Here is a 20,435-nt window from a genome sequence, read left to right on the forward strand (position 1 = left end):
TATTTCTATATTTTTCTCATTCTTGAATTCACATAATGCATTTCTTCTAAGTTTCGGATTCTTGACTTTGGTTAGAGTATGTATGCGTGTGTGTGTGTGCGTGTGTGTGTGTGTGCATGTGTGTATGTGTGTGTGTGTAAAGGATTGTAAATCTACCATTTTGAAACCCACCCCCACAAAAAATCCAACCCTTACACTCTAACACTTCTTCCCCATGTTGCTAGTTCCCTATACTAATTATTCTTTTTAAAATATTCAAAATAACATTATAGTCCATTGGTTATAGGACATCTTTTCCATGTGATAGAGAGAGTTATTATTTTTTTGATTAAGAGTCACAGTGGTATCTTGATGTTAAAAATGGGGACCTTAAGGGACATTTAGTTAAAATGACATAATTAGTAGAAATTGGGATGGAACCAAGATTAGCTTAACTTTAGATGTTCATACACTGGAAAAGACAAATAATGAACTGAGTCATTATTTGAATGGTTTAATTAGTATGAACATATGATCTGATAATTCAAGCTCCCAAATACTTACTCTCAAGAGCTCAAAAGTTTTATTTTGTCTCTTTGTTTTGGTATAAATTAACTAGATAATTATCTCAGCTCTCCAGTTTACCTATAATGAAACTTTTTCAATGGGAACATTTTAAGGGCAAGTAACGTTGTTAGATTTCTTCATGGTTCAAAGGTACATGGGATACGGTTGATAGCCTTAAGGAATTTACAGTCTAAAAGGAGGGACAAAACATATAGAACAGCATCTACAAAACAAGACTTTATGTAATAAGTGTCTTAAGATTAATATAATCAAAATTTGGGGGGCAGTTATAATAAAAAAGATAGATAATAACCAGCATTGGGAAGAATGTGGAGAAATTGGACCCTCCCACACTGCTGATGGCAATTAAAATAATGAAGCCACTTTGGAAAACAGCCTAGCAGTTCCTCAAAAAGTTAAAAATAGAGTAATTATTTGACCCAGCAATTCCATGCCTAGGCATATACTCAAGAGAAAAAACTTATGTTCAAATAAAATGTTGTAAATAAAAGTTCATAGCAGTATTGTTAGTTATAACAGCCAAAAAGTGGAAACGAACCAGATGTCCAGCAACATTTGAATGGATAAATGACAAAGAATGGATAATGTGGTACATTCACACAATGGAATATTATTCGTCATAAAAAAGATATACATGTTATGACATGGATTAACCTTGAAAACATCATGCTAACTAAAAGAAGCCAGTCACAAAAGACTGCATATTATATGATTCCACTGATATGAAATGCCCAGAATAGGCAAATCTATGGAGACAGAAAGTAGATTAGTGGTCCTCTAAGGCTGTGGAGGAAGAATGGGAAAGTTGGGGGGAAGAGCCAAAGAATATGAGATTCCTTTTTGAGGTGATGAAATGTGCTAAAATTGTGGCAATGGTTGCATAACTGTGAATATACAAAAATCATTAAAATCATTGTACACTCAAAATGGGTCAATTGTATGGTATGTGAATTGTATCTCAATAAAGTTGTTGTCAAAAAATGTTATGGGGGGCTTCCCTGGTGGCGCAGTGGTTGAGAGTCCGCCTGCCCATGCAGGGGACACGGGTTCGTGCCCTGGTCTGGGAAGATCCCACATGCCGCGGAGCGGCTAGGCCCGTGAGCCATGGCCACTGAGCCTGCGCGTCCAGAGCCTGTGCTCCGCAATGGGGGAGACCACAACAGTGAGAGGCCCGTGTATCACAAAAAAAAAAAAAAAAAAAAAAAGTTATGGGGTGATAAGACTGGCTAGTGAATATTTCACAAAGTATTTTATTTAAATAGGTATAAAAAAGGGTAGAGATTTTGATAGGAGGAGATAAGGGAGGGTGTAGATTAGAGATGTGTGAAGGATATTTCAGGTAAAAAGAGAAGTTTGGACATTGGCGGTGTGGGCTTGTAGAAATTGTTTAAGTTATTTGACATTAAATACATGGGTGGATTGTTGGTAATAACAGCTTACATATACATAAACAAAACATTTTTAACAACTTACAGAACTGATAAAGCATGAAGGACCATCATCATTAACATTAACTCAGAATTCTCTAAATTAGCAAAATTACTAACATTTGGAAGTAACAATGAAGGAATCCGTATGAATTCTAATTCTATTATGTAAAATATTTCTATTGTTACCCGCATATGTGACAGAACTACTACTCTAAAAGAAATGAAATACATTCTATTAGTGGGAGACAAGCCTTTCTATCAATTAAATTAAATCATTCACTTGTCAATTCACACAAATTTGAGTTAATTTTAAATTTTAGTTACTCAATAATTACTTGAAGAAATAACCTGCCAAGCTAAATTTCAAATTAAAATAAATAATTGAGATTTTAGGTTAAAATCAGTTGAATTACACAAATTAATTTCAATGTTTTAAGTAACAATATAATTAGTAAGTTGAAATTTTTAATTACATATGAAATCTTAGGTGCTAATTCACTTTGGTCGATCTCTACAAACTAAAAAAGCAATTAAAATAAATTAAGTTAGGTGTTATTAATGTAATAATTGATTGGCATAGTTCTATATTATAATCATATTAGCCATTTGCAACAATACATAATAAATTGAGTAAGTACTAGTGACACATATTTAACTTGCCTCTTGAGATGAACAGCTTGGGAAGAAAGGGAACTAAAAGTGAAACAGAAAATTGTATGACACTTAAAACTGTAGAACTTTGTGGACATCGTATCTTTATTAAAACTAGAAAATTCCAAGGAAAATGGGGAAAACATGAGAAAGGGTCAATGTTTAAATACAGTTGTGCTGAAAATACCCTGTCAGATTTTTTTAACTTACTAGATGATTTGGGGGAACACATATATAAAACTAAAATGAATTATTATGCTTATTCATAAACTTCTAAGTATATATACATATTTATTTAAAGACACTATTTGGTGTATTTTAGTTTGTGCCATATACTACATAATTTTAAGGAAATACATTATTTTATACACTTGTTAACCTTATGCAAGCTACTTAAATTTGTCTTGACCTCTATATCCTCATTTGTAAAATTAAGGTAATAATAATTGTATCTGCCTCTCAGGATTGTTGTGACTATTAAATAGGTTATAGCACATGAAGCCCTTCAAACACCACCTGGTGCCTAGCAAGACATGCTGGCTATACTTCTTCCTCTTATTTTTCTTTTTATAAACAGAAACTGATCCTAAGAAAGACATTATTATTTAGCAAATTTTGACTTCTGAGACAGAGATAACAATTATTTGGATAAGAATTTGTTAGAGCAACAAAAAAAGTTATGTATTTATGTGGTTTAAAACTTATAGCTGATTTTTTTTAAAACCTAAGAATACTGGTTCATAATTAACTTCCAAAATTATTATTATTATTATTTTTTTGTGGTATGCGGGCCTCCCACTGCCGTGGCCTCTCCTGCCGCGGAGCACAGGCTCCGGACGTGCAGGCCCAGTGGCCATGGCTCATGGGCCCAGCCGCTCCGCGGCATGTGGGATCCTCCCAGACTGGGGCATGAACCCGCATCCCCCGCATCGGCAGGCGGACTCTCAACCACTGCGCCACCAGGGAAGCCCCAAAATTATTTTCATGTGACATTGTCACTATCATGGCAGTCCAGATTAGTAAGTAGGCTTCAGCATTTACAGAATGAATCTGTTAGACACCTATATATTATGCAGACTATTTCTGTGACTGTTACTTCTCCCTTCACAAAATATCCATCCCCTACTTCTTTTCTACTGCATTCAAAGTTCAGGGTCACATTTGTGCACTGCTGATTTAAACATGAACACTGTAGACTAAGTAGAAGATCAATATTTTAGGACAGTTTATAAGATTTTTTAGACACAAGGATTCCACAGAAAGAGTATGAGTTAGGATTTGGTGGATAGGCAAAAGAGCAAATCTGCTCAAAGAAAAATCTGTTTAAAAGACAGAAGTTGTATTGATAGAGGTCATTGGCTAAGATTCGATTTTTAAACAGTTTATTTCAAGCCTGCTTTCATTGCTCTTTACATATTTTAACTTAATGTTATTTTGAGAATTTTGTTTATAAGCATAAATTAATATTAATAATTACTCAAGCTACCATTAAAAGAGAGAAATATAAAGGAGTCATTAATCATTACCAGATTTTGCTTCTGGTATTAGTGGGCATATCTCATCATAATAAACTTCAAGGTACTAGCCAAATTTGTATCAACTAATTACCTTTAGTGGGAACTAAAGACCAGAGATGTTAAACTAAACTGTATAATTATTGAACATATCTGTGAGGATATGTGAATGAGGAAAGGCAACACATTACCTCAAAAGGTCAGAAATCGTGTTTGTGAATTTTCTCTAGTTCTTTAGGATCAAGAATAAGACCAGAAAACGAGAAAACAATCTGTGGCAAAAAGAAATAATGGACTTCATTTGCTTAAATTGCCAAGTGGCCTCAGATAAAAATCTCTGAACTACTAAAAAACCCCACAAAAACAACAATACTAAAACTTGAACATTTCCTCAGAAATTCAAGGCAAACATTTGTTCATGGACTTAAGATTAGTTTTAAATAGGAAAAATTGTTTTCATGATACAGAATTGCTAATAACATAGGCATATCCAGTAGCTGGTGTTAGAATAACCTTATTAAACATTTTCTAAAAGAGGAAGAATAACGTTCCTCTCCAGTTTACAATTAACATCTTCTCTTTGGTAAAAGTGAGAGATTTCTAACTGGCAGAAATATTGTTGGAGACTTTCCTAATGCACGCCAGGTAATTTTCAGCTCAGTTCTGGAAACAGGAGCGCTATTTTGTAAACATAATGATGAATGTAAGTCCACTTCTCTATTGTCATCTGCCCCTCCAATGTTGTATGGGGTGAAAATATAGAATAGAGGTAAGATTCAACCATTTTTGAGACTCTAAAGCAGGAGTTTTTAGCCTGAGATCTAGGATATGATTCCACAGACTGGATTCCAGGGGTCAGTGAACCCTCTGACACTGTGTACAAGATTGTCTGTGTACCTTCATGAAACAATCTGCTTTCACCAGATTCTCAAAAGTGGTTTAAAAACCAAAAATGGTTATATGCCAACACTAAGGTATATATAGTCCATTGGGCCATTGTAGATGCTGCTCTGAACTGACCTTAGACGAGCACCAGGACAAAGTGAAAACTGAGGGTGGGCAGGTGAAAGTATGTCTCCTAGTAGTGGGGATTAGCAGTGCGGGGAGAGAGGGGAAAAAAACAGAGATGGGGAGGGACATTCCCAAGAGTGACAGTAGGAAGGAAATGGCTATTTCAATGGTCACCTGCCCGAAGTGGCTGTTTTTCACAGCTGTTAGCATGTTAGTCATATGTGAAGTCTACCATCCTGTTCCCCCCGCCAGCCCCCCAATTATTTAGGGAGTTAGATGGGAACAGTTTATGCTATCCATTATTTCTCCTATATTAAAAGTTGCTCTTCACTACACAGAAAGTAGATGCTATTCATTTATCGTTAGTTTGATATGTATTTTCCTCTTTTCAATACTAGAAATGAGATAAATTATTAACATTCACATGATTGAGAATTGCTCCAACCACTGGCTCTAGCTTGTTCATCAGGAGATAGATTTTAAATTCAATAACTTTGTGTGCATTTATTACAACAAATAAAAAAATATTTAAAAATTTACCTGCAAGATTGTCAATTTCCTTCTCTTGGAGCAGACTGACTGCATCGTCATCTCCTTCCAGCATAAGCTCTGTCTCTGCATTCTGATTCACTATTGCTTGACTCCGGAATGTTTTCTTAGACTTTACTACATCTTCTTCAGTGCCTAATCACAACCAAAACATAATAATTTAGGTCATTGTGATTTACTTTCTTATAAATCCACTACTTTCTTATAAATATATGCTGCATTTACATACTACTTTCAATTATAGAAGATTTTTACCTTCTTTATCTTGTTTGGCCTAAGTAACTCCACGAGAAAGGCAAGGGGTATAATCACCTGCTCTTATGTTGCAGATGAGGAACAGGCTGAGAAAGCTACATGGGGAACCTAGGACTTGGGACTCTAAGATCACTGCACTTTCTACCAAAAATCTGTACTTCACCACAAACCTGGTTTTCTGATCCATAAAATTAAACACTTTTACACAATTATACTTCAGTGTGAATTAGATAATCAACTGATCAGATCATTTTTTAAAGTAGGTAAGTATGAAGAAAGCATTCACATCTGAAAGGAGAAATGACTGTTACTAGGAAGCTACAGAAAGGCAGAGTAAGGAATGATGTAGACGTATAACATACATCAAAACAGCTATTTCCTTAGCAATGGATGAAATAAATAATGGCTTTCTAAAGTGATATCCTTATTTTGATATAAAAAATAGTACAAAATGCCAAAATTCAAACACACAAAAAATAACTCAGAAAAATTGAAATATAGCAAGAGTTGACCTAGCATTCACTTGTTAATCAAGGCGCAGGTTAGAAATTACAACACATTTAAATCTCTCATGGATTTGACTGCTTAACAAATATTTCAATATTTGCATTCAAACATCTGCTTTCGCAGGTGCCACTGAATCTGAAATTATCTGAGCTACAAGTAAATTATATGTATACAGCTAAGAAATACCTTTATTTCATGTCACTTGAAGTTGGAATTCAACCTGGAAGAAAATGGTGTAACTTACTGTGTTCTAGCTTTAGTATTAGGATATAGGCTTCAAGGAGCAGCATTAACTAGAAAAACACCTTCACATTTCATTTGGTACAGTGGATATATTCCTGAATATGGGAGCCTAATAAATCACTGCTACACAGTATTTTTGTATCATCGTTTTAGGGGATGTTATGGTATTGTGTACACATGCAATTACTCTGCAAATCTTGTCATGCCTTTGGCCAAAATCCTCTCCAGTGAACAATGAATACTTCCGGTCAATTCTCCTAGGCCCAGTACAGGACTTCCAACAGTCCCTTACTGCCTGTGGATATTTGCTCAACCATTTTCTTGGACGTGCATCTAGCTGTGGTAAAACTTGCATTGTAAACCAGACTGTTAGCTTCTTTCTTTGCAGCTTTCACATTTCTTTTTGTTAGTGACTCAGAGCCAATTCTGTTTGCTAAAACATTAACAAATTGACGCAAAGGTAGCCCAGAGCGGAGTAAAAAACACATGTTGAGGAACACAGCATGTCATGACAGCACTGTAGAGTGTCACTGGCTGAGAGGTACCGTCTGTCATCCTAGCTCTTACTGGACAATAGCAACTAGAGAGCATGGTTTAAATATAGCTTAACAATATAAAGTAACAGATTGTTAAATATGTCCTTCAATAAATACTTCAGAGACATACAGATCAATGCTACATGGAAGGTGAGGGGAATTAAATGGCTTATATGTGTAGTCCTCTTTCACTGGCCCACAGATGATTCTTATTTCTGGAATAAAAGCTTGAGGATTGATTACTGGATGCTCCAGAACCTTATCTTAATTTCATTTGGATTCTTGGTGATACAAAGCCCGCACAACAGTAATCTTCTGGGGACAGCTATCTTTATACATGGTTTGCTTCTTGGGTAGTAACTTAATTTGAGAAGCTCGGAGCTTGCATCATCTGAGAACAAAGAGGCAAATCCAGTGATTAATAACCAAGAAATCTCTCCTGAGGTCTTTACAGCCATATTTCTACTAGGCATCTTCAGCTGGATATTCCTAGTTCCACGTTTCCCTAACTGAACGAATTATCTTTTGCTTCTTCACCTTCTCCTGTTTTGATCTACCCACTTAATCAAGCCACAGACACAGGATTCATTCTGTAAGGTGACGGACTCGACCCATCTCAAGCCATCATCATTCTGGTTTAGAAGGCCTTAATAGCTCCCTTATTCACACCACCCTCCATACTTTTGTCAGAGTATTATTATTAAACACTAATAAGTTGAGAATATTTTCCTGCTTAATATTGTGTGTTAACCCCTCCCAATCAACAACACTCAGTGCAAGGCTTCTACTCTAGGATACAAATCTAAACCCCTTAACATGACTGATTAAGGCCTTTTACCCTCTCATTACCAGTTTCGTCTTAGTTTTTCTTACTCCCCCATGAGCAATACTGGACCATTTACAGCTTCCAAACTATGTCATGTTTTCTCAGACCTCTTTACCTGTGCTAAAAGTATTCCCTCAATATGGTATGTCTCTTCCTTCCTCCTTTGTTCGGCTAATTCTTACTTAACCTTCAAAACTCACCTCCTTCAGGTGCCTTTCCTAACCAATCCATACTTTCACAGTCTACACAGAACTCAACCACACTGAGTGGGTGCTGTTATGTGTATGTCTTCTCCACTAGGCTATAGCCTCATTCTGCAGCCTCAGTGCCTGGTACTCAGCAGGTGTGCCATGAACACTTGCTGAACGGAAGTTCAAGTCTACCCACCCAGAGTTCCCCACTCTGATTTCTTAAGGCAGGTTTGTGTGCACTCTCCCACATGCTGTTTTTTCTGGCCGTGTAGCGCGGCATGTGGGATCTTAGACCCCAACCAGGGATCGAACCTGTGCTCCCTGCGTTGGAAGTGCGGAGTCTTAACCACTGGACCGCCAGGGAAGTCCCATCCCTTATGCTTCGTAAATCCTGCTACTCTAGTAGTTATATGTATTATAATCTTTTGTGCGCTTGTTATCTCCACACAGCCTGGAAGCTCCTTCCTGGATGACTAGAAACATTCTTCTGTCTTTGTAATCCCAGTTATTAGCACGCTGCCTGGGACACAGCAAGTCCTCATAAATACTGAACAAATGAATAACCTGAGACATAGAAGTTACCTCTGGATATCTCTTAACCTGAAGATTCCAGGATATCTCAGAGATTCTTGGTGAATTGCCTTCAGTTTGAGCGCTTATTGAAGAATCTATGAATTCACATGAAAGGGAACTTGGTTCTTTACATGAAATAGTCAATAAAGCCCTTTATGCATGAGTCAGCTTAATAAAGCAAGTTTTTCCTTGTATCACAACTGTGTGCATTCTGCTTTGTCTTTTTTAAAAAAGGCTTTACATTACTCTTGTGTTATTAAAAATATAAAGTAAAATTAAAATCTTCCAATAAAGCAAATTTAGTCAAAAGTATGTGAGCTCTCAAATGTATATTATATTTAAGAAATGTATATTCAATTTTACCGCCTCTAGTTTTAAAGCAGTAAGACAATTATGTCTTCAAAAGATATGTAGTAAACTAATCCCTACCAACACAGCGAACTTATCGTCCCTGTTGAAGTGTTATCAGTTTGCAGCTCAGTAAACTTCCTGATTTTTACGATACTGCACCAAACATTTATCTAAATGAAAGTGTATGAGATCCAAAGGTGCTTTTCAATCACAATATCCTTTATGAATTAGACTTTCATTTATCAAAATTACAGGCAAAAAGAGGTAAGGTCTCAAAGGGCTGTCTCATTACAAGGCTTATAAACACTGTCCTTAGAAAGAATTGGTTTAACACCCAGCAAATCAAAATCTGATTGGGAAGAGAATTTATTTGAGATCATCTATCTTCAGAAGACATGTTGGACTGAGTGCACTTCTTGGCCTCTTTAGCCATTCATCAGGAAATTAACAAGCGAGTACCACAAACCACCAGAATGCCTTAGCTTTGAAAATGTGAATTATGTGTTAAGCTGGATAGGCTAGACATACACCCTTATTTTCTAAGAAAACATTAAAATGCCATAAAATTTGAAAGGTTTCAGAATAAAAAGTTCCACCAAATTATAGATTAATGAAGCCAAATCCAAAAATTATACTTATTTTCCACATCATGTTACAAATAACAAATACAGGAAAACATCCTATACACGTTATATTTCTTAGTAAGGAAATATGCTTAAAGCTCTGTATGTGAAAATGCCATCTAATATAGAATACTGCATTACATGAACCTAAATGAAGCTCCTCTTTTGTAATATTTCTCTTAATAATAAGGATCCACGTGAAACAAAGTATATTTTAAAAGTGAAATAACGAGAAAACTATGTTTCTGTTTTTAGTACTGTTATTATACTCTAGCATTATTACTACTATAATAATAATTATTAATTATCATTTAAAAATTATATTGTTATTTTAAACAAGGGTAAGTTAAAATATAGAAGTGATAAGTTAGAGACATTAACTTATCTTGATAATATTCAGAGAATATGTCTAACTGGAAAGTCTGGGCAATTAAGGCAAAGAAATTTCATTTGCCCATCATGTCTTTTTCTATTGATACACATAAACAGTTAATGTAAAGAAAAATACTATAAAGTAGTTTATTTCTGTTTAAGGAATTATTCTATAGACAACTCCAAAACATCTATACCAATAAGGAAAAATGTAATTTCTAATAATAGGGAAACAATAAATCATGTCTGTGTAGTTAACGCACGAAGAGAAAAGATATAAACCCATAACAAGCCAATTTTAGTGTAGCAGGGGCTTCTTACCAGTTTTATATAATAGTTATCATTTATTTTCCATTGAGTATGGAAATATGGCTTTTTCATTTATTAAAATGATACATGAACATACATGTGTATCTACCTATCTACTTATCTACCTATATTATGTATATCTACTCTGTAAGAACACATTTTCCATGTTATTTGATCTGTACAATTTAAGTACATGGTGTAAGATTCATGAGCTGGCCCCTGCTTATTTAATATCTCACTAATTTACCGATTTGACCTCTTCACACTTTATATTCTCCAAGAGCTGAATGCTGTTGTTCCCAAACATGCCACACTGTTTCAAACCTTTAAGTCTGACATGTGTAATTTCTTTTACATGGAATTCCCTTACCTGCTCTGTCGTTCAGAATGCAGTTTAGTTGAGTATTCTCTTCATTGTATAAATTTTGTATCTTGTAAGTCAAAATATATTATTTTTTGATATTTTTCTTAAGTCTTTTATTTAGGTATTCTCGTATTAGATTTTAATTTCCAGTGTATCGAGTGTCAAAAAAAGTGGCAATCAATAAATATTTGTTGAGTGAGCACATGAAAATACAATAATAATTTGCATATTAATCATTTTATATGTACAGTACTTAAGAAAAGTTACTTTTCTCTTCATGTCCTTTACAGTTTCCTCATAAATGAGTAAGGTGGACTGTGTGATTTGCAATTCTTACTTTATTTTTCCTGCAAACATCCATTAAAAACGTATTTTACAAATATATCCAGACCAATCTCCTAACCTCAGTTGCCTACCCTGTTGAAAGAGAACCAAGTATTTTTTAACTGAACTCTCACAGGATTATTGCACTGTTGAAATAGACAATGAATGCTTAAATACTGTGAAATGTGTGAATATTATTTATATAATAACCTCTCAGAATGTTTGTTAAAATGTTGATAAAATAAACTAACAAGAGTATTAAAAGTTTACTAAGTACATAATTTAAAAATGAACGAGAATACAACCAATGCTTTATTGCTTACAATAATGCTGCCTAAGATTTATATAAAGGGGGGAAAAAGCAGGCTGATGTGAGGATTTAAAAACTCAAATAAGATAACGGATGCGTCTAAGGTCTTATTAGCACGATACCTAGTCAATAATGAGTATCCAACAAATAATGGTTTCCTTTCCTTCAATTGGGATTAATCTTCTTCCCTCCATCATGCTGTTGTAACACTGTTTATATTCATTACAAGGCAATAGGAGCCTTCAACACCTCCCCTAGATCAGATAATTCCTGAAGACAGCAAGGATAGCGTGTAGGCAGGTACCATGAAGTGTTTGTAAAGCTGAATGGAGTGTAAATAGCTTACATTAAAAACTGATTTCCCCTCAATAACCATCTTATTCATTTAAATATATTATTAAATAAAATTACATAAGCATCAATATATTTGACATGCATTTTGGATTTTGTATATAGGCATCTTAAGAATATAAGTGTTCTTAATATCTTGGATAAGGAAAAAACTGCTTTCTCAACAAAGTTGATATCGCAATTTGTTTTAGAGAATTATAAAGATGAGCCATTTAATACATACTTTTCTTCCATCATTGGAAGGAAATGGGAAGAATGGAAATTTAGTCTCATTTTAATTTTATCTAAATGTAATATCAGGAAATTCTAATGTTTCTAAACATCTTGAAATCAGTTTAAGATGGCAGTCTTTTTTGGAGGAGAAATTCTTTTCAATATACACCATTTCACAACATTTTTAGCTTGCGAAATGTGTTTTGACAAAAATCTCCCCTTACGTAAGAGAAAATGCTGCAATTCATTTTCAAACCTAAATACTTCTTTTAGGACTATTAATGACACATAAATACTTTGGGAAATTTTAAATAGACATTACTTCTTCTCATTAAAGCTGAAATCAGAGCAACAAATATCTTTACAGAACAGCGCTTTTAGTAACTCCAATGATATTATTTAATTTCCACTAAAAGGAAAAGATTTTAAGATAAATACTCCCAACTAATTACATTAAATATGGTGATATGATCTTGTGCAATAATACGTATGAATCAATCTATTACTGAGAATTTTACAATTTTGACCATTTTAAACAAGACGAAAGAATTTTTTTGTTGTATTGAGAAACCTATAACACTCAAAAATGTTTTATGTCAATCTTAATGTGAGATAAAAGCAGTAGTACATACATAGAACAAACTTCACTGTAACGATCATTTACTGAAAAGTAAGTATTTTTCTTTGTAAATAATTTAAATTCAAAATTAAATTTTGCCTTTGACTTTATAGCACAGACATAGTATTTCCTTTCTTAAGTAACGTAAATGATGATGACATAGAAGGAAAGACCTGCTGAAGGCCAAGGACTGAAAAAACAAAAATCATCTTCTGTATAGAACAGGATTAAAGAAAAAACAGTCTTTGCAATAGAAAAATCCTAATGGTAAGGACTGTTAGTGATACAGAATAAAAACACTACTGGAGGGCTTCCCTGGTGGCACAGTGGTTGGGGGTCCGCCTGCCGATGCAGGGGACACGGGTTCGTGTGGGGAGGGTCCGGGAGCGGCTGGGCCCGTGAGCCATGGCCGCTGAGCCTGCGCGTCCGGAGCCTGTGCTCTGCAACGGGAGGAGGCCACAACAGTGAGAGGCCAGCGTACCGGAAAAAAAAAAAAAAAAAAAAAAAACACTATTGGAAAGAATGACTGGAAAACTCAGGTATCCTTTTTGCTCTTTTATATTTGATGTTGAGTCAGGAGCCTCACTTTATCAATACAAAATCTTTTTATGAAAGTAAGTATTTCTATAAATGAAATAGACTGTTTCTATCCAAATAAACAATTTCTATTTGTTGTTTCAAACACACTTTACGTAAAAATCTGAATAGTTATTGACTAAATTTAATTAATACAGATAAAAAATCTGGACAGTTTACACATCAAATTCTTCATTTCTTAGTTGTGGGTATTTTAGTCTGAATGCATTGGATTTAACCATGGTTCTCACTTCAATTCATTTCTGTTGACAGAGAATATATTTTGTAATTCAAAATAGATATTATCTATATCACCATAAAACTACCAAGATACCAGCTTCAAATTTATAATGAATTTGATTCAGAAATGGTAATGCTTACCTGAATCAATAACTGATATTACTATTTATGGTCCATTTTAATACATCGTTATATCACATAAAATTAGAGTACAGCATGAGTAACTTGTACAGACTTTTGATTGTTTTAAACTAGACATAAACATTACATCTGCAGGTAGGCTGTTCTCTGAAAAGCTTGAAGAACTTATTTCAACGGCAGAGTAAATATCCAGAATTAGCAATATGGACATTAATTAAGATGGAATGTTCACAGATTATTATTCTAAGTGGTAAGTTCTTATTCACATTAGTTTTGCTTGTAAATGATTTACTGGACTATAAGAAATAAAAGAAAATGGCTACCTAACATCAACAGTTATTGCTCTGTGGAGAAGGACATCAAGGACACTTGCAAGTAAAAGAATTGGATCAATATTAACGTGATTTTCATTTCATGCTTCCCCAACTCCAGTAAGCTGACAATATACTCTGATTATGTGAACTGCCTCAGAGTAACACAGAAGAGGTTATTAGAGCAAGAGGTGGAAAGGGAATGCACTTTTTATATTGACAGGCCTGCTAATAGAGTATACTGATTTTCAAAGACATGCAATGCATTTTTACAATTTGGTTCTGACAGCAAAAACGGAATTTCATTTATTCCTAATTCAAAATATTCATATATAAGCAATATTTCTTAGAGCAGACCAACAAAGGGGATATTCATAAATAGCATTTTTAAACAGTAAAAATGCAATTAAAAAAGGTACAAGAAAATATTATTGAATTTAAGTACAGCATTATATAACTATGAAATGCTAACTTAATAATCTTAATGGAGTAAATGTAGAAAACTGCATTCTATGCTTTTTAAGGGAAATTTGATAAGCCATATTTTAAAAATATACATGATGATAAACGTAGAATCTCTGTGGTAGGAGAATATTATGTGGTAGGATTTTGATTAGCCATTAAGTTAGGGTGATTTTAAAATATTTTAAATAGGATTTCATTACATTGAAAATCACATGGCACACTTTACTTGTGGAAAAAAGTGCTAAAACATATAGAAAACTTGGGCTAGTTTGGAACCCTCTAAATATCATGAAGAGCAGAGATAATGCATTATTCATCTTCGTGACTGTTTGAGTACATAGCATAGTGTTTGGTCCTTACGTTAAAGTATGCTTAGAAAAAGACCAGCAGGAATAAATACATTAAAATGGTAAAGGCAGCTATCTTGACGGCTGTCTATGAGTGACTTTTTCCCCCTTCTTTAAAACTGTTTTGCGTTTTCTGGATTTTCCACAATGACTATGTTTCTTTTCAGGAAGGAAAGAAGGGAGGGAAGGTGGAAGGAAGGAAGGAAGGATGGAAGGAAGGGAGGGAGGGGAAAACGAACAAAGGAAAGAAACCTTTCATCCTGAGTCAAGAGGGGTAGATAGCCAATGAGTAGCAGAATGGAAGGAAGAAAGTTTTGGCATTCTTGGAATGAAAGAAAAGATGAACTGGACAGCTTGAATGAGGGCTTAAAGGGTGGGGAGACTTCCCCTGGCAGTGGATGGCATTAACCTGGGGAATGATGCTTGGTGTTTCTTTTCTAAGCCTGCCACAAAATGCAGTGTGGAAAATTTACTTTAAAACTCTGAGAAATGGGGGGTAGGAGATGTTTTGGATAGATAAGCAACTGGTTCAGGGACATGGAAGGAAGACGTAATTTAACAGGAATTTCTCTTTAATTATTAAAAACTGGGATAGCTAAGAGATGGTGCTGGTATAGGTTATCGAAAGCACTTTTAAAAACACTAGAGACTTTCCGGACGCGCAGGCCATGGCTCACGGGCCCAGCTGCTCCGCGGCATGTGGGATCCTCCCGGACCGGGGCACGAACCCGCGTCCCCTGCATCGGCAGGCGGACTCTCAACCACTGCGCCACCAGGGAAGCCCTAAAGACATTTTAAATTATGTTTTTATAAATGACATTGAATGCACAGTCTGTGAACGACTCTAAGTTCACCTGTACTGATAAATCTCTGTGGATGACAGGCTGTATGAGTGGGCCAAAATTTAGCAGGTAAACTTTTAGAGAGGGGAAGTTCAATAATGCTCATACACTTGGGAAAATTCCAAATTTATCTACAGCAACACACTGTATAGGAAGATCACGGTATTTAGATTGAGATTTTGCTCTATCTACCATTTATTAGTTAGCATGCCACTTAATTTCTATAGTCTGTCATTTTCCCAAATAAAAATCCTTTAATAGCTCTATTGACAGATCCCTTCACAGTATAGTTCCAAGCAGCCTTTTCAGCTCATCTTTGTACGATCTCCCCACACTATCTTGTGTTCCATCAAGCAGCACCACTTTCATTCCCTGGACACATCATGTTGTGTGGTCCCTTCCTCCATGTTACCACCACCTCACTTACTGTCTTGGGTAGATATCCATTTATCCTTTCAAGTTTAGCTAAAATTTATTTCTTCAGTTAGCCAGCCCTCTTCACTGAGTTTGCATAGCATTTTTAATACAGATTGATGAAAATATCTATCATACTGTATTTTAATTATTTATAAATGTAATTTTATGTACACTTTATAAAAATTAGTCTAAAAATATAAGCAAGATTGTGAGCAGTTCCATGCCACTTAGCAATAGATCTATTAATATAATTTTGTCAGCTCCTTATCTTTAGTGGCTTTTGATGCTCTAACTGGAAATAAAGTACAGACATAAAAAACGTATTTCAGGATTTGAAAATGCCGTACTTATAGACCTATTCTGTAGACTATCATACTTCAATGCTGTTATTGAAAAGGATGAATGAATGTGGTTAAAATACTGTGTATGCTGAAATGAATGAATTATCGATTAAATAAAAGACAGCAACAAAGTACAAAAAGTTGTATTAATGTGGATGCTTTAAATGGAATAGGTGAAAGATATGATTCCTGTCCTCAAGTGTTTTTTCTTTTATCTCAGAATATAAAATACTTAAAATCAAAATACTTTCTGATAACTTTACACGGTGACCTATTACCAAGTGCAAAATATTGAGGTCATTCAAAGAAGTAAGTTAGGGTCTTTTATGCCTCCATGTCTTGGAAATTTCTGTTATTAACTCTGCTCTTCCCTGCTCACCTGGTAAATTCCTAATCTTCTCTCAAGTCAGTTCATAAGTAACTATTTCTGTGAAGCTGACTCCAACCCGATAGGTCCAGCGTTAGTCACCTTCCCTGTGCTCCTTTATGAAGTACCACCTCCCTCTACGAGAACTGCTTATTTCTTTCCACTAGACCAGGATTTTTCAACCTAGGCTCTACTGATGTTTTGGGCTGGATTTTGGTTGTCATTCTGGGGAGCTGCCCAGTGAATAGTCAATAGTGAATTTAGCAGAATTCTTGGTGTCTACCCTTTAGATGCCAGTAGCACACGTTGACTTCCACCCCTGCTGAGACACACTGCACTAAACTATGTGCTGTGAGAAGGCAGAAATTGTGCCTCAGCCTCTGTATTCAACATTTAGTGCGTGCATGGCATGTACAAGATATTCAATAAATGCTTTTAAATTAATGAAGCCACTTGATTCCTCTGAATCAGTTTAAAGCCTTCCATCTGAAGCTTCCCATAAAAACAGGGGAGTTGTTAAAACCTTTGTTGATATGAAAATGCTGTTACACAAAAACTTTAAAATGTGTTTTATAAGCATATTTTATAAGTCAGCATTTATATAATCCATTTAAATTATTTTAAGAGACTATAAAACCATAGGGTGAAGATAAGACTGTATTAAAATATGACACTGGCATCAAAAAAGAGCTGAAAGATGACTCCATGTATGCCTTTCTCTCGCTTGTAAAAAATTTACATCATTAACTTTTCAATAAATTATTTTAACAATAATCATATCATCTATTTCATTCCAGATATGAAGATTTAATTAATAATACACCAACTAAAATGGACATATCAATGAACAATAAGAAGACATTTGCTAGAGACTACATGGTACAAACAATAAACCACTCGGTAAAACAATCAAATCATCGTTTCCAACTATTATAAATGTAAACTCTTCAAAAAACTGAAGTCAGAAAAAGAATGAAGTCAGATAATTTGAAGCTCCTGTCTCAACAACTGTATATAGCTGCACTAGTACTTTTTTATTCTCGGTGTTTTCTTATTTCTTGATGACTGCAAGTAGCACCTTACAGTAGCCATGCATACACCATCAAAACTAATTTAATTCCAGATTCATTACAGAGCTGCTTCTTATTCATCAAGGTCATATCTAGATGGCTTCACAAGCTTAGATAAATTGGGTGTTAAGCAGATACATCTCTGAGGAACCTAAGGATGTTCGCATTTGCAGTTCTCAGCATATCTTATTATTTATTGCCAAAGAAATGAATGATTAATTTTGTCATCTTTGCTCCATGTTTTTTTTTCCTCTGGCTAAAACAGCCTGCCCTCCTCTGCGATGCCTGATCAGACCTATTTAGGATGATGGCTTTGATCGCATACGTGGAGCTTGAGATCTTAGGCTTTGATGAAACATTGCTCCACTATAATTTCATGGAAAGGGGACAGAGTCCTACATGGTAATTGACAATCAACAAAGACAACCAAACTTATTAAGATTTTAACTATTCTTTGACACCATAATCTTTCAGCATCAGAAATGGACCAAAATTTGTCTGGTTTGGGTTTTATTTAAACATACAAACAATATACAAAATCCTCCTTTTTCAATCATTTCCCTATTAGCTAATTTGCCCTGAAGAAGAAAGCCCTGCAGATCAGAAAATGAATTTATAGTTTAAAATATTTTCCTTATATTCTTCCACTGCTATGGTCTGTAAAATTCCCGGTAATCAATTAAATTTGCACTTGTATGAGATTTTACTATCAGAAAACACCCAAAAAACACATTCAATACATATGAAATTAGAGCATTAAACACCAGCAAAAAAAATTACATGCCTCTAGGTTTTTATTAATCACATTCCAACACTAGAGGCTGAAAAGTATATCAAATCACACCAAATCTTTTGCACATGACAACCTCATAAATTATTCAACTCATTAGTATTACTAAGAAGCATGAAAAACTCCATCAGTGTTAAGGATGTTTTCCAACTGAAAAAGGTCAACCAAAAGTTTTAATAATGAAATGGAAGAGAAAGCTTTGCAAAGCAAATATGAAGTACAATAACGGTCCTTTTTGTCTCCTTGGAAATATATCTAATTCTGATTATTTGCTCATTTAAAAGAAAGTATTGTTAATATATTTGTTTTGTGGCTCCAAATAAATTGCCTAAATAGAATGTCATGAAATTTAAATTACAGCTAAATGCTTCTGCCCATCACATTAAAGTTTAACTATGATTTAAGCTAAACTGTTTGAATTAAAGGAAAAGTCAAGTGATTCAAAACATTTTTGTTAAAACATTAAGCCTGCAAATTCAGTTTCACTGCTATTACAATATATTAATAGAGGCTCACATTCTTGAAACATAGTGTACTACAGGAACAGAGAGACATGACCAGTGATCAAATCTCAGCGATTGCTTTGATGGCCATGTAAATATTCCCTATTTAAGTAATTTTAGGTTATTCCCTCAGCTTGTACAACTTGGTTAAAATTCTGAAAACTTTGATCACTGATTCAAATACTTCTAGCCATACTGAAAGTTCCATTCATTAAATCTTTTGTTCCTAAAACAATTTTGTTGCCACAATGTAGATGAATAGAAAAAAATTTTTGACCATAGATTACTGCAGAGTTTCTGTGCATTTAATATTTAACTTTCAAGATAGAATTTGAAATACTTTAATTATTCAACAAAGAGGAAGAAATAAATTGAATTTCAATTTGTTCTAGAAGCTCTCTCAAAATTAGTAGGTTTGTGCTATAAATATACCCTTTATCTATGTCTACACAAACCAAAACATTAAATCTTTCGGATGTTAGTCTATACACTGCCAGACTTTAAGGTACTTAAAACACATTTAAATGTTTAATGGCAGGCAGAGTGACCAGATGATGGGCTGAGTTCTGTTAGTTTTATATGAATGTTCTGGCAATATGTGCATATAAAAGCCTTTCTCTAAAATATACAAAATATGTTTTCAATTAAGTCTTTCAACATCTATTTTCATTGGATAAAGTGCTTTGTAATAATTACTGACATTTACTTCCTATTCTTCTGAGGAAATACTTTAAACATAGGTTAGAAGGCACATTAAGAGTTTGGAAGAAGATACAATGTTATGTTTTTCTCTTGGCAGTTTGTAATTCCTCCTTCTACTTCTATGTACAGATCACTCCAGGGAGTACTTTCCACTCACCTCTTCACATCCTCCATATTTTACTCCCTACTCTCTACCCACTTCTAGAAGTTCACAAATGTGAAGTCAGAGGTGTGCTCTAGAGTTGTTTTTGGAGGTAGAATTGTTTCTGTTCTCTTTTGTCTTCCACTACCCGACCTTAACCCCGAGAATGACCATGAAGTAAATCTGGCACGAGTACCATGTAGATGTCCTGAATATTTTATGGCATACGTGTGGTCTTTGTTCTAGATACGTATAAAATAAAAACATACCCTACTTTCCTTTTATCAAAGAACCCAACTCAGGAGGGATAACAGGTTTGGAATACTGCTGATGATCCACTATTTCAAATTCATAAACCACTACATATTTTAAAATACGTTCATACTACACACAGAGGATGTTTACTATCACCTACATCTTTCATCTGTTTCAAAATCAGAATATTATTTTTTAATTTAGGTTCATTAACAGTGGTTACTATGTTACTAAAAC

General features: G+C 34.6%; 1 protein-coding gene across 2 annotated transcripts in view; it reads right to left on the reverse strand.

Moving 5' to 3' along the window:
• NBEA (neurobeachin) overlaps window positions 1-20,435 on the reverse strand; it is a 609,882-nt gene that overhangs the window by 213,083 nt on the left and 376,364 nt on the right. For both annotated transcript variants that reach the window (XM_024755508.1, XM_024755505.1), the window contains one exon: window positions 5,714-5,857. In XM_024755508.1, the coding sequence (XP_024611276.1) occupies window positions 5,714-5,857 (144 nt within the window). The remainder of the gene's footprint in view (window positions 1-5,713; window positions 5,858-20,435) is intronic.

Source organism: Neophocaena asiaeorientalis, unplaced genomic scaffold, assembly GCF_003031525.2.
Source record: "Neophocaena asiaeorientalis asiaeorientalis breed wild unplaced genomic scaffold, Neophocaena_asiaeorientalis_V1.1 scaffold59, whole genome shotgun sequence".
NCBI lineage: Eukaryota > Metazoa > Chordata > Mammalia > Artiodactyla > Phocoenidae > Neophocaena > Neophocaena asiaeorientalis.